This window comes from Heptranchias perlo, chromosome 14, assembly GCF_035084215.1.
Source record: "Heptranchias perlo isolate sHepPer1 chromosome 14, sHepPer1.hap1, whole genome shotgun sequence".
NCBI lineage: Eukaryota > Metazoa > Chordata > Chondrichthyes > Hexanchiformes > Hexanchidae > Heptranchias > Heptranchias perlo.
The window spans coordinates 40,843,606-40,859,673 of record NC_090338.1 but is presented as its reverse complement, the minus strand read 5'-3'; the positions used below and the strand labels follow the sequence as shown (position 1 = coordinate 40,859,673).

At 44.3% G+C, this 16,068-nt stretch overlaps 1 protein-coding gene across 1 annotated transcript in view; it reads right to left on the bottom strand.

The window, feature by feature from the left end:
- slc23a1 (solute carrier family 23 member 1) overlaps positions 1 to 13,957 on the bottom strand; it is a 98,648-nt gene extending 84,691 nt beyond the window's left edge. The window contains exon 1 of the mRNA XM_067996340.1: positions 13,849 to 13,957. Within this exon, the coding sequence (XP_067852441.1) occupies positions 13,849 to 13,881 (33 nt within the window). The 5' untranslated portion in view covers positions 13,882 to 13,957. The remainder of the gene's footprint in view (positions 1 to 13,848) is intronic.
- Positions 13,958 to 16,068: the final 2,111 nt, after the last annotated feature.

Below are 16,068 nucleotides of genomic sequence, written 5' to 3'. Positions count from 1 at the left end.
TAGAGCCGACGCGGACTCAATGGGCCGAATGGCCTCTTCCGTGCTGTAACCTTTCTGTTTCTATGATTCTATGAAGAGGGGTGTCAAGGCCTTAGAGAGGGTACAGAAGAAATTTACTGGAATGGCACCAGCGATGAGAGATTCCAGTTACGTGGAGAGACTGGGATTGTGCTCCTTAGAGCAGAGAAGGTTAAGGGGAGATTTGATAGAGGTGTTCAAAAACATGAACGGTTTTGATAGAGTAAATAAGGAGAAACTGTTTCCAGCGGCAGAAGGGTCGGTAACCAGAGGACACAGATTTAAGGTGATTGGCAAAAGAACCAAAGGTGACATAAGGAAAAAAAAAATTATGCATCAATTTGTTGTGATCTGGAAGGGTGGTGGTGTAAGATTCTCAAAATTCACAGATCCCCCAAAACTCGGAGAAAAACCCTAAAGAAAAGGACTTTGGACTCTTTTCTAACCATTTCAGGGTGATGAAATATTGGGCCTAACAGAGGGTGATTCAAGGTCAAAAACCAAGATTTGGTATTTTAAAAAGGCATGTTTGGGCTTGTAAAGGGAAAAAAAAGGCTGCAGCAGGAGTTGGGATCAACCTCTGTAATAGACGGTTTGAGTATTGGAGTTAATCAAACTGGGGAACTGTGTGACCTCACTCAGCCCCTACCAGACATTTACATTCAGACAATAGACCCACGGAAGAGCAGTCCCCACCCAAATTACAGGACCCATCCAAAACATGCATAAAACAAATCCAATCACCCCACTCCATAGAAATCTCAGGCCCAGTCAGGAAACTCGAAACCTGAGCACAATGACTACAATCAAGCAAGAGCTCAACAACTCATGAAACCATCCCAAAACCACTTCACACATTTCATAAACAAGTTACTCTTAACGAGCCAGCCAAAATCTTACAATAAACTGGGTCAGATTTGGCGTGCAGATAAGGAGGCTTCAATTAGTATAATTGAAGGCCCATTTTCTCAAGAAGTTCAGTTCAGCCAGGAGTTCGACAGCTCGGGAGACAACAGTTCAACAAGGTGAAGGGGCAACAGAAAACAGTTCAACAGAGAAGGTCAGCAGCTCTAGAAGCAGGCCGACACACAAGAAGAAACCAGAGCAACAGCCCCAGTGACCATCGCACACCTCGCGGCAACAAGGGCCTTACGAAACAACCAACCGAATATTACCACCAACCAACCGGGTAATATTGAGCCACGGCGACCAAAGAAAAACAATTCGGGAGAAAACCGAAGATCCGCAAAGTTTCCACTCTACAATCTATTCCTGACTTACCCCGGGTGAGTTTTCCACTCAAAAGACTCTCAATCCTATCTCTTTACGAAGAAAAGTGGGTACTCACCCGATAGATCCAATACGCACCCTACCGCATCAGCGGACTTGCGAAGACTGACCAGCTACGCAGTTGAAGTCCTTTACCGCGTCCGGGGTACGGCAGACACCAACCAACACATACAACGTACCCCGAAATCGCAAACCAGCTCAACTGTCAAGGATTCGTTTGGTGAGCATTATCTCTGGTCCTTTAGAGCCCAACTTAGCTAGTAAAGTGGGATTGGGAGGGGTGGGGTATCTTTCTACTGTAATTTCCCTCGTGTGTACCGAAGTGTTCCCCATTTTATTAGAGTGTTAAGATTGTTGTGTTGTATTTTCTCTCTTGAATAAAGGTCAAAGTTCTTGCACCAAAACCAGTTGTCTGCTGCACTTTTGTCACAACCCCCAAATAAGTCCAAGGTCTAGAACCAAGGGAGTGGGAGCGATTCGAACCGCCCAGAAGTCAGAGGTGAAGCTGACACACACCACCATCCCCTAAAGTGGTAGCAGATTCATTTGTAACTTTGAATAGGGAATTGGATAAATACTTGAACGGAAAAATTTACAGGGGTATGGGGAGAGAGCAGGGGAGTGGGACTAATTGGATAGCTCTACCGAAGAGCCGGCACAGGCACAATGGGCCGAATGGCGGCCTTCTGTGCTGTATCATTCTATGATTCTAAGTGCAATGGTTCACCATCTAAGGGGAAATTTGACAGCAGCTATGAGTTGTGAGTGTATTTACTCCTGTTAACATATAATTGAAACACTTTTTTTTCTCAACTAAGGAGCAGGCACTCTTGTTTAATAAGCCGGTGTCAATCATTAGCCCTCAATCCAATTATTTTTTTGTTTCATCTGTATAAATTTGCGAAACTGCTTCTGGACATCTAACTATTCCTCCATTTACTAAGCCTGGGGTGACAACCTTTCAAAACGCAAGAGCTGCAAAATATATTGGATGCAGGAAAGAAGCATAAGCCTTGCCTTAAATAAAATAAATTAGAATGCTCACTTATTCTGCCTCTGTAGCTGCAAATATTATCATGCAAGAAATTTTGACACATGGCATATTTTGAGATTAAAAACCTGATTGCACTGAAGTTGTGTGTGTGATGAATGTGAGCATATTTCATCAGATAGCAGGAACATAATATATGTGAGTTATCCAGAAGATTAAAGACACTATGGCCCCAAAATTCTTCTGCAACGTGCCTGTGCCTGCCTCCCTGTCCCCTTACCACAATATCAGAAAGTCCGAGAGGGACAGGCAACAAGGTAAAGAAGGTCTTAAAAGATAAGTGACCTTTTTTTCTCACACAGAGCATGAGATTTTTGAGGCTGGAGGCCTTGTGACTGCTTTTTTGGACAGCAGACGGAGGGCCCCAGAGCAGCCAACGATGACTTCTTAGGGTGGATGCATGTAGCTCATTATACCTGTACTCAGCAGGTATCCTGTGATACAGCAGAGGTATCATGCACCATGGCTCCAAAGGTTAGCCTTTATCATCCAGGAGCCCATCCTAACACTTGCCTTCGTGGGTCAAATATTATTGGGAGCAAAGATTGTTTTACAGTAAAGACATTGTGACAACTACCTGGGTAGTGAGTACTGAATTGCCTGATTCTGTGCTGATGGTTGCAAATAAGCTGAACATTCGCAAAGTGTAATCCTTTCTGATTCATTTAGGTAGTGGTTATGCTTCCTTACTACTGATTCCATCCACTCCCCTGGTTGATTGCTCAGGCTGAACTAAGCAGTGCACAATCTTGGTATCTGTTGAATGCAGAGCTATTACACATACAAGCATAATCATCATATTGTGCTACAGTTTATTACATTTCTAACAATACAGCTCTTCATTTTATAAGCGTCATAGGAGATTCCATCCTTCCTAACCCTAAGAAACTATTCTAAATCAGGGTAACTTTCCTGGAAGAGACACCCAAGGCCCCAAATTGGCAGGAGATATGGGGTCAATAACGCATACAGTATTGGAACACTTAAGAGAGATCAGGGATGGAATTTTAACCCCCAAGAACGGTTGGGTTGGAGTCAGGTGGGAGGTGAAAATTCTAAATTTTGCAATTGTGACCGCAACCTGGCTCCAATCCCTCCACTTCTGGGACATGTTTGGATGCGCGCGCACTGCTGATTCACGTATGTCGTGACCCAATTACTGCCGATGGGCGGATCGTTAACGGGGCAATTTACCTAGTTGAGATACGTGAGGTATGTTTTTTATTATAATTGATTCTGAAACTGATTCCAAATTAACGTCTCCAGCGTGGGTTTCCTGGGGCTTCTGAATCTCGCCAGTGAAACAGAGGCGAGATTCAACCAAAGTTGATTTGGGCTTTTAAACCTTGATTGACCCATGTCAATTAAAACTCAGGTATCGAAGCTGGTCTCTCAGTTCTCTCAGGCAAACGTTTAGCTGAGAGTTCTTGTGTTGAGACATCTTTAGCAAAACTTTGAAGCCTCTTAAACTGACAAGATCAGGATGGGGCACAATGGATGTATTCCAGAGGAAATCTGAGGAGGAGGAAAATGACCATCCACAGCAGCCACGTCATACTGTGTTGGGATTTGCTGCTGCACAAGAAAAAGGTGTGCAACAAGGACCTGGAGAACAGCAGAGAGGGGAGCAACACAGGTACGAAGTTGCAGGAGGTACTACCCACATGAGAGGGTATAAAGGCAGAGGCTGAGTTTCCTGGACCTCTCTGAGGAGCAATACCTACGGGGGCTCAGATTAAGTCAGCAGGTGATCGCAGACATCTGCAGCCTCCATGAGGAAGAGTTGCTCCCCGCTGGACCTGGTGGTCACACATTGCTCGTCGCAGTAAAAGTCACCACTGCTCTCAATTGCTTTGCCTCTGGATCCTTCCAGCGTGTCACCGGTGACATCACCAGTGTGTGTCAGTCATCTGCAAATAATTGTATAAGGCAGGTGACGGATAGGTTGTTTGTCAGGGTGTCCGACTACGTGAACTTTCCCCACAATAACATCAGCCAGAATGAGCGGGCAGAGGGATTCGTCTCTCTGGCTGGCTTCCTATGGGTGCAGGGTGCGATCGATTGCACACATGTGGCAATCCGAGGACCACCACATGAAGCAAGAGTCTTCATAAACTGTAACGGGTTTCATTCCACCAATGCACAGCTGGTGCGCAACCACAAGAAGCGATCTATGCAGGTGTGCACCAGATTCCCTGGCAAGATCCCATGATGCATTCATTCTGCGCCAGTCCAACATTCCAGACCTCTTCCAAACAAGAGACAGACTTAAGGGCTGGCTCGTTGTAGACAAGGGGGATACCCCCTACAAACTTGGCTCATGACACCTGTGAGGAGCCCCATCAATAAGGCACAAGAGCGATACAAGCAGAGCCACATGACCACCAGGTGTGTCATTGAGCAAGCCAGAGGCATGTTGAAGATGCGCTTCAGGTGCCTAGACAGGTCTGGAGGTGCTCTTCAGTACTTGCCAGTGAGTGTCTCCAGAATAATCGTCATGTGCTGCATCCTGCATAACACAGCACAGCAGGGAGGTCTAGACATGAAGGAGGACAAAAGCACTCATCAATCATCCTCTGTTGGTGACAACATTGAAGAAGAGGAAGAGAATGAGGAGGATGAGGAGGAATTTGAAGGTGGAGTACCCATCATCAGACCAGCCAAGCACATTGCTGCCCGGGATGCCAGGATGCCCTCATCTCTCACATGTTCTCATAATAACGGTGGCAAAAGAGAGACATTGAGATACTCAGGCCGGCTGGCACAATCACCACCACTACCAATCCCCCCCCACAACTTTGCACAAAACCGTCCTTCAACCACACATATACCCATTGCACATCCGCCCAACGGGTATCGTCATGTATTGGCATTCATCATGAAACAAATGAAAGGGCGACTTAACACTCAGGACGCAATAATGGCCAAGACGTGGAAGTGGTGCTAATCAATACATTTAATGTGCCAATATAAAAGAAAGGAAACTTAACAAGATAACATTTCTTCAAAAATTCTTGTGCATACCCTTGGTGAACTACAATTGCTTGAACTTATGCTTCCGACCTCTTCCTGCTGCCCAAATCCCTGCCCTGACTGCTGAGATGCTTTTGGCCTATGACCCCTGGGTTTTGGAGCCCGTGAGTGCCCCACCAATGAAAGCTCCACCTGCTCCTGTGCCATCGGGAGAGGAGGCAGCTTTTCGGGTACTGGTTGATGGGGGGACAATGGGTGAGATGTGGGAGCGCTTTGAGTGGAGTTCCCACTGCCATGTCCCCTTTCACACATTTTCCAGTACCTCACAAAGGTGCAGCTGTATCTCAATCATTCTCATTCTCAACGAGCATCTGTACAGCATCTGTGTCCAGCTGAGAGGAGTGCGCCCTCCGACGCAAACTCTCCACAGCTGCCCCTGCCACCAGTGTCTTCTCGTGCTCACTTGTGAGTTGTGAATCACCAGGTGACATAGTCATAGAAAGGTTACAGCACGGAAAGAGGCCATTCTGCCCATCAAGTCCACGCCAGGCGGACAACCCAACTAACGGACTAACATAACGCACCAAAGTGCCAGTATTTGCGTTGATGCATGGCTGTACGTCCTGTGACATAGGAACATAAGAACAGGAGTAGGCCATTTAGCCCCATGAGCCTGTTCCGCCATTCAATGAGATCATGGCTGATCTGTGACCTAACTCCATATACCCACCATAGCCCCATATACCTTAATACCCTTGGTTAACAAAAATCTATCAATCTCAGATTTAAAATTAACAAATGAGCTAGTATCAACTGTCATTTGCGGAAGAGAGTTCCAAACTTCTACCACCCTTTGCGTGTAAATGTTTTTCCTAACTTCACTCCTGAAAGTCCTGGCTCTAATTTTTAGGCTATGTCCCCTAGTCCTAGACTCTCCAACCAGCAGAGATAGGGTAGATAGTTTTTCTCTATCAGTTCCCTTAATATCTTGAAAACTTCGATCAAATCACCACTTAATCTTCTAAATTCAAGGGAATACAACCCTAGTTTGTGTAATCTCTTCTTGTAATTTAACCCTTGAAGTCCAGGTATCATTCTAGTAAATCTACGCTGCACTCCCTCCAAGGCCAATATATCCTTCCTAAGATGCGGTACCCAGAACTGAACACAGTGCTCGAGGTGTGATCTAACTAAGGCTTTGTATAGCTGTGGCATAACTTCTACCCCCTTGTATTCTAGTCCTCTAGATATAAAGGCCAGCATTCCATCAGTCTTTTTGATTATTTTCTGTACCTGTCCATGACATTTTAATGATCTATGTTCATGGACCCCTAAGTCTCTTTGGACCTCCACTGTTTCGAGCTTTTCACCATTTAGAAAGTACTCTGATTTATCCTTTTTAGGTTCAAAGTGGATGATCTCACACTTGCCTACAATGAAATCCATTTACCACAGTTTGGCCCATTTACGTAATCTATTAATATCTCTCTATAATTTTATGCATCCATTTACACTGCTTACAATGCTGCCTATCTTTTTGTCATTGGCAAACTTGGATATGTGGCTCTCTACCCGTCATCTAAGTTGTTAATAAATACAGTGAACAGTTTAGGCTCCAACACAGATTCCTGTGGGACACCATTAGTCACATCCTGCCAATTTGATGGTGCACCCTCAGAAGGAATGAGGCCCTCTGAGGAATCGATGTCATCCATCCCCGCACATTCTTCGTCTACGCATGAAGTCCCTGGAAGACAACAGAAAGTGATATGAATTAGTCATGGCAAAGTAACAATCTTGACAATCTGAAACTTAAGTGGGTGTGAGGCATGATGTGATTGCAAAGGCTTGCCAAGACAGAGTGAGGGTGGGAGGGGGGGTGGGTGTTGTTGTACACCACAGGATGTGGGTGAATTAGCAACTGTACTCACTTTTCCTGATCTGGTTAGGTCATTAAACCGCTTCCTGCACTGCAGCCAAGACCTGGGCACCGTGCTTCTGCTACGAACCTTCTCAGCCACCTCCAGCCGCGCCTTCCTGGTGGCAGAACCAGACTTCTTCCTCCAATCGCTTAGGTAAATTAGCTCCCTCCTGGTTCTCACTGCACCCAGCAGTACTTCAAGTGAAGCATCCATGAACCTGGGTGCTTTCTTTGCTCTCTTTGAATCCATTGCTTTATTTCCTCCTTTCTGCTCCAAAATCCATTTTTGCATTGGCCCTTTAAATAGTGGACTTCAGATCATAGCCTGGAGACGTGAAACCCAGAAGCAAAAATAATTGCCTTCAATTGACTTGGGATCGTAGATTCCGACACACTCACTTCATTTCTGGGTTTCCCACGCGAAAATCTACCCACCTGCTCTCTTCCGACTCCAGGTAAAAATCATGCCCCATGTGCATAGAAAGGCCGCACATCATGTTTCCTGTCTGTGCATGCACTTGCCCCAACCTTACTGCTCTGTTTGCTTCAGCTTAATTTCAGACATCAGTCACGGATTTATTTGCCATCATCCAGGAATCCAGGTACGGTAGCATAGTGGTTATGTTACTGGACTAGTAATCCAGAGGCCTGGACTAAAATCCAGAGTCATGAGTTCAAATCCTGCCACGGCAGCTGGCGAATTTAAATTCAATTAATTAATTAAATTCAATTAATTAAAATAAAAATAAAAAATCTGGAATTAAAATACTAGTATCAGTAATGGTGGCCATGAAACTACCGGATTGTCGTAAAAACCCATCTGGTTCACTAATGTCCTTCAGGGAAGGAAACCTGCCGTCCTTACCCGGTCTGGCCTATATGTGACTCCAGACCCACAGCAATGTGGTTGATTCTTAATTGCCCTCTGAAATGGCCTAGCAAGCCACTCAGTTGTAAAATCTCGCTACGAAAAGAATAAAACCGGACGGACCACCCGGCATCGGACCACTAGGCACCGGACACGACAACGGCAAAAAAACACCAAGCCCAGTCGACCCTGCAAGGTCCTCCTTACTAACATCTGGGGACTTGTGCCAAAATTGGGAGAGCTGTCCCACAGACTAGTCAAGCAACAGCCTGACACAGCCATACTCACAGAATCATACCTTTCAGCCAACGTCCCAGACTCTTCCATCACCATCCCTGGGTATGTCCTGTCCCACCGGCAGGACAGACCCACCAGAGGTGGCGGTACAGTGATACACAGTCAGGAGGGAGTGGCCCTGGGAGTCCTCAACATTGACTCTGGACCCCATGAAATCTCATGGCATCAGGTCAAACATGGGCAAGGAAACCTCCTGCTGATTACCACCTACCGTGCCTCCCTCAGCTGATGAATCAGTCCTCCTCCATGTTGAGCACCACTTGGAGGAAGCACTGAGGGTAGCAAGGGCACAAAATGTACTCTGGGTGGGGGACTTCAATGTTCATCACCAAGAGTGGCTCGGTAGCACCACTACTGACCGAGCTGGCCGAGCCCTGAAGGACATAGCTGCTAGACTGGGCCTGCGGCAGGTGGTGAGCGAACCAACACGAGGGGAAAACTTACTTGACCTCGTCCTCACCAATCTACCTGTCGCAGATGCATCTGTCCATGACAGTATTGGTAGGAGTGACCACCGCACAGTCCTTGTGGAGATGAAGTCCCGTCTTCGCACTGAGGACACCATCCAACATGTTGTGTGGCACTACCACCGTGCTAAATGGGATAGATTCAGAACAGATCTAGCAGCACAAAACTGGGCATCCATGAGGCGCTGTGGGCCATCAGCAGCAGCAGAATTGTATTCCACCACAATCTGTAACCTCATGGCCCGGCATATTCCTCACTCTACCATTACCAACAAGCCAGGGAATCAACCCTGGTTCAATGAGGAGTGTAGAAGAGCATGCCAGGAGCTGCACCAGGCGTACCTAAAAATGAGGTACCAACCTGGTGAAGCTACAACTCAGGACTACATGCATGCTAAACAGCAGAAGCAACATGCTATAAACAGAGCTAAGCGACTCCACAACCAACGGATCAGATCAAAGCTCTGCAGTCCTGCCACATCCAGTCGTGAATGGTGGTGGACAATTAAACAACTAACGGGAGGAGGAGGCTCTGTAAACATCCCCATTCTCAATGATGGCGGAGTCCAGCACGTGAGTGCAAAAGACAAGGCTGAAGCGTTTGCAACCATCTTCAGCCAGAAGTGCCGAGTGGATGATCCATCTCAGCCTCCTCCCGATATCCCCAACATCACGGAAGCCAGTCTTCGGCCAATTCGATTCACTCCACATGATATCAAGAAACGGCTGAGTGCACTGGATACAGCAAAGGCTATGGGCCCCGACAACATCCCAGCTGTAGTGCTGAAGACTTGTGCTCCAGAAATAGCTGCGCCTCTAGCCAGGCTGTTCCAGTACAGCTACAACACTGGCATCTACCCGACAATGTGGAAAATTGCCCAGGTATGTCCTGTCCACAAAAAGCAGGACAAATCCAATCCGGCCAATTACCGCCCCATCAGTCTACTCTCAATCATCAGCAAAGTGATGGAAGGTGTTGTCGACAGTGCTATCAAGCGGCACTTACTCACCAATAACCTGCTCACCGATGCTCAGTTTGGGTTCCGCCAGGACCACTCGGCTCCAGACCTCATTACAGCCTTGGTCCAAACATGGACAAAAGAGCTGAATTCCAGAGGTGAGGTGAGAGTGACTGCCCTTGACATCAAGGCAGCATTTGACCGAGTGTGGCACCAAGGAGCCCTAGTAAAATTGAAGTCAATTGGAATCAGGGGGAAAGCTCTCCAGTGGCTGGAGTCATACCTAGCACAAAGGAAGATGGTAGTGGTTGTTGGAGGCCAATCATCTCAGCCCCAGGGCATTGCTGCAGGAGTTCCTCAGGGCAGTGTCCTAGGCCCAACCATCTTCAGCTGCTTCATCAATGACCTTCCCTCCATCATAAGGTCAGAAATGGGGATGTTCGCTGATGACTGCACAGTGTTCAGTTCCATTCGCAACCCCTCAGATAATGAAGCAGTCCGAGCCCGCATGCAGCAAGACCTGGACAACATCCAGGCTTGGGCTCATAAGTGGCAAGTAACATTCGCGCCAGATAAATGCCAGGCAATGACCATCTCCAACAAGAGAGAGTCTAACCACCTCCTCTTGACATTCAACGGCATTACCATCGCCGAATCCCCCACCATCAACATCCTGGGGGTCACCATTGACCAGAAACTGAACTGGACCAGCCATATAAATACTGTGGCTACGAGAGCAGGTCAGAGGCTGGGTATTCTGCGGCGAGTGACTCACCTCCTGACTCCCCAAAGCCTTTCCACCATCTACAAGGCACAAGTCAGGAGTGTGATGGAATACTCTCCACTTGCCTGGATGAGTGCAGCTCCAACAACACTCAAGAAGCTCGACACCATCCAAGATAAAGCAGCCCGCTTGATTGGCACCCCATCCACCACCCTAAACATTCACTCCCTTCACCACCGGCGCACTGTGGCTGCAGTGTGCACCATCCACAGGATGCACTGCAGCAACTCGCCAAGGCTTCTTCGACAGCACCTCCCAAACCCGCGACCTCTACCACCTAGAAGGACAAGAGCAGCAGGCGCATGGGAACAGCACCACCTGCACGTTCCCCTCCAAGTCACACACCATCCCGACTTGGAAATATATCGCCGTTCCTTCATTGTCGCTGGGTCAAAATCCTGGAACTCCCTTCCTAACAGCACTGTGGGAGAACCGTCACCACACGGACTGCAGCGGTTCAAGAAGGCGGCTCACCACCACCTTCTCGAGGGCAATTAGGGATGGGCAATAAATGCTGGCCTCGTCAGCGACGCCCACATCCCATGAACGAATAAAAAAAAAAATCATGTTGCACATGTCATGACAGTTCCTATTTGTCAAGTGACTATGTCCCAATAGCTGATTTCCTTGGTCAGCACAATAGTGGCATGTTAAACACAATTTCTACCACTTGCAGGCTTTCTACATGGACTGGTGTACTCATCCATATATTTGTGCTTCTTAGACCGCATCTTTTATCATAATAGGCTTTTTTGTTTCTTTGGCTCATTTTGACTTTTGAGAGACCTCTTTTTCCCTTCAGACAACCAGAGGCTTTCATAGTTGTAGACCCTTGAGGAATATCCTTTTTCCTTTTTTTTTGTTCCTTGGCATGGTATCATTAATCTTTATTGCTTTGCCGTTTTTATATTTCTTCTGTTGTTTACAATGTGCCATAAAGCTAATTTCTGTATTAGCTTTTATGAGCTAAATAAAGCTTCTTTATCAAAAGATATCAACCAAACAATGAGGACGTCAAGCTCCTCACAGCAAATTTAAAACATTTTTTTCTGGAATCATCAACATTATCTCCAGCAAATTAACCAACAGTGTTAAAGTATGTGCACTAGAAATGATAAAAGAACCATAATTTGTCTGTCACTATTGTACATTTATTTCTATCATAGATTCTTAGACTTGAAATAAAAAGCAGACTACAGCTACTCTTACTAATAGGCATGGTAAGTAATTGTCATTAAAAATTTGAATTCAAGACAAGGTACCTATTTTTCCCTGTTAGGTAGTAATTTTGATTTGGTGCTGCGTAATTATAAACCTTTATCAGGGAAGGGGAAGGAGAGGCATTTTTTTAAGCTAATCACCAAATGATTTCAGAGTAATATTTAAAAGTTTATTATGTGTGTAATTGGAATAAACTATATCTGATAAGTTATGTTCTATGAAGCAGGTGAGTGGTGTTGCTTGCAATAAACAAATGCAATTTCAGTAAAGAATAAGAGTTTGATTTGTGCTATAAATGAGAGAAGTGATACAGGATTTATGCACCCAGATTGTGCTCTCCATCTAGGAACATAGGAACAGGAGTAGGCCATTCAGCCCCTCGTGCCTGCTCCGCCATTTGATAAGATCATGGATGATCTGTGATCTAACTCCATATACCTGCCTTTGGCCCATATCCCTCAATACCTTTGGTTGCCAAAAAGCTATCTATCTCAGATTTAAATTTAGCAATTGAGCTAGTATCAATTGCCGTTTGCGGAAGAGAGTTCCAAACTTCTACCACCCTTTGTGTGTAGAAATGTTTTCTAATCTCGCTCCTGAAAGGTCTGGCTCTAATTTTTAGACTGTGCCCCCTACCCCTAAAATCCCCAACCAGCGGAAATAGTTTCTCTCTATCCACCCTATCTGTTCCCCTTAATATCCTATAAACTTCGATCAGATCACCCCTTAACCTTCGAAACTCTAGAGAATACAATCCCAATTTGTGTAATCTCTCCTCATAACTTAACCCTTGAAGTCCAGGTATCATTCTAGTAAACCTACGCTGCACTCCCTCCAAGGCCCATATGTCCCTCCGAAGGTGCGGTGCCCAAAACTGCTCACAGTACTGGGTGAACAATTTTACTTCAGTCACAGTCTGAACACCAGGTTAGAAAAGACAAGCGATCAGCCCCAGGTTAACCTGAAAACAAATGTGGAAAACTGAAAAGAAGAATGTAACTTCTGGCCTCCATTATTACTATACTGTAAGAAAATAAGAGGGAAAGTAAGGAAAAGTCCCTTCCAGTTTCTGTATATCTAAAATATCTAAAACAGCAGGGAAATCTGATCCAAACTGATAGTCCTGACGTGGAGCTACCAGTGACACAGATACAATGAGCCAAACGGCCTCCTTCTGTGATGAAATTTTTATAATCCGATGGCCAGCTATTTGGCAGACACTGAACCTGATCTCTGTAGAACTCAATTTAGTTTAGACTGGATTTGACCAACTTTAAGGTCTAAGCCAGTCGTCATTTACAGAACTGAGTCGGCATGCATCCGAATTGAGTCAACATGCTATTGTTCTTGTTGATTAGTTGTCTCAAATCCAGGCTGCCGTTTACTAACGCAGGCTCTGTAATCAATCTAGTTTGTCATCTAAGAACATTCAGTTACTATAAATCAACAATCAGTGTGAGCTTATTCTATGGATGTCTGCCATATGAAGATGCCCAATTTTAAAATTGGTCCACACCATCCAAATCTAAACTCCGAGAAGGGTTTTGGAATCAAATCAGTGCAAGACTCCCAGTGATTGAAGAAAAATAACCTGCTGTTAGCACAAACTCTTGTACCCAAAATGAATTCTATTTCTACCCCTCTCTGCATTCTATGAGGAAAGTATCGCTACATTTATGTAGGAGGGGTCATCAACCACCTTTGTGATTTCAATTAGGTATTATTCCAAATATCATTTTGACCCACAGCATCAAAGATTTGTCTTTTGTTTTTTGTGACTATAACATATAACTGTTTTGACAAACTACAGTTTTTTTCCATTACAAACAAGCCTTGATCTTTCCAATGCTCCAGGTAACTGATTTGCAACTGCAGTTCTATTTACTCATCATTATTTACTAATAATGCAGTAAATGAGTTTGAACGCCACACACCAATTTTAATTGTATCTTCTAAACAGGTTTACCTAATTCATTATGAAGATTGCAAAACTCTTTACCTTATACTGGATCACTTCTGAAGTATTTTTCATTTTATAGTTTAATCTCTATCCTTTTCAAATAGCACCACAAGTAAAAACCCAAAGTACTAATGAGCTTCAGTGAAAGCTAGGAAACACTGGGTATTGAAATTAGATGTAGGCACATTAAGTAAGAAGAGGGAATGAAAAAGTTAATGATTTTTGAAATAGTGTGAAGGACTTTAACCGATAGATTGTGAGACCTGGTACAGCAACGTGAAACTATAACCAAGATTATCTTTAAATAAACTTTGTGGACTTTTCATAAAGATAGGCATCAATTACATTGACGCATGTGGATTTCCAAACTGTCATATTTGTGTTCAAGAAATTTCAAACTAAAATACTGCAAATATATCTGCTGGGTTTCCAGCAAATATGCATACAATTACTCACCAATATAATATAGTCTGTCTATTATTAAAATTCTTGTGTAAGGCCTGCATTTCCAGTCCACTAATGTTACTCCCTGTAACATTTTGTGGCAACATTTCATGTCAGCATTTATAATTGAAAATGTGTTCATGAACACTTATCTGTCACAGTGTAGGCCTACCACCACTGTGGCAGGAATCACCTGTGCGCTCTCAGCTCTGACAGCCATTTCATTTTTACCCAATTTTTGGATATTTTCTCTTATTAACAGATGCTCAAAACCCAAATTGAATTTTTCACCCAATAAATAGGACAACTGGGACCACCTTACCTGTCTGTGGAATTCCCCCCATCCATGTGACCCACTTGCAAGAGTTGGATTTAGGGCTTTGGGCCATGACCTACTTGTCACCCTGCTTGTTTTTCCTGGTGATGTAATGGCTGGCCACCAGATTTCATACCTTAGCCTATGTACCTGTGCCAGTAACAACCTGTTCACTTTCTGTGGTGCTATAGTGGCTGATAGGATAGAAGTTAATCAGATGTTGTGATCTCCATTGCAACTCAAGACCTTTAACCATGTGACCTCTCATTTCCTGTGACCCTTGATCCCACTCTAACCTCTGTTTCTACACCCTGAATTTAAATCACCTCCAACTCCTTTCAATTTCTCCCGAAGATCTTTCCTCTCAGCCATCTTTTTCTTGGCGAGCCACCACTGAATTTTAAAACACAGGAATGGCTGCAAGAACTTAAACTCATTATTAAACTGTTTAAATATAGAGTATTAACTGTTTAACTGCCTTAGCAAACTTAGCTCAAAATAATAGAGGCTTTTAGGTTTTTTTTTACTTACCTTTGCAATCAGCAAATATATTATAAATCCTCAAAATGCTTTCAAAAGTAAATTGGTGGTGAAACCGGTAAATATTAGTTAACAGCCATAAGGACAGAGTGCAACAGCAGTAGCGGTGGGAAGGTGGTATTAATTTACCAATGTGCACTGCTCCATTCATTTATTTAGTTCTGGTGTGCCCTTGTTTATGTAGTGTGCTTGCTGCTCCATTAATTCATTATTTCACTGGTGCTTGCTGCTCTATTAATTTATCAATTCACTAATGCCCAATGCTTCGTTAATTTATTGTTTTGTTGGTGTGTCGACTGCTCTATCAATTTATTAATTCACTGTCACCTGCTTCTCCATTAATTCGCTGATGGCTGCTGCTATATTCATTTATTAATTTGTTGGTGTCCACTCACTCCTCCGTTTTATTTTTAGTTTACTGTTGGTTCCTGCTGCTGTATGACCTTTATTGATTCGGTGGTGACCAGTGCTGCATTAATTTATTCATTCAGTGGTGCCTTTGGTTTCTGTGGGTTCAGTTTCTCTATTGCAATTGCGTAGTGTCATAATACCACATTTTGTTGCCATCTAGGATCTCCAATTTATTCCATTAATTTCCATGTTATTACAATAGCAACTGGGGCAGAGAGATGGAGAACTGCGAGTGGAATCCCTGCCCCAGTTTTTTTTTTAGGGGTACAATTCTGGACTCTTCTGCTATTAATGAGCTGGTGCTTATGTTAATTTCATGTGACAACTTCATTAAGGCCCCAAATTTGATGTAAAAATATTTAAATGAACACCACTTGCTGAATGGATGTAGTGGGGACAAGAGATGTTCCATGGCAGCATGAGGTCTTAGATAGCCTTTGGAAGGGTCTTTGTGTAATGTTTACTGTACCTTTTTAGTACATTGTTCTTGGTGACAATCTCTCCCCCAAGTCACTTACAGTTGCAATTTCAAACATTGCCTAGCCTTT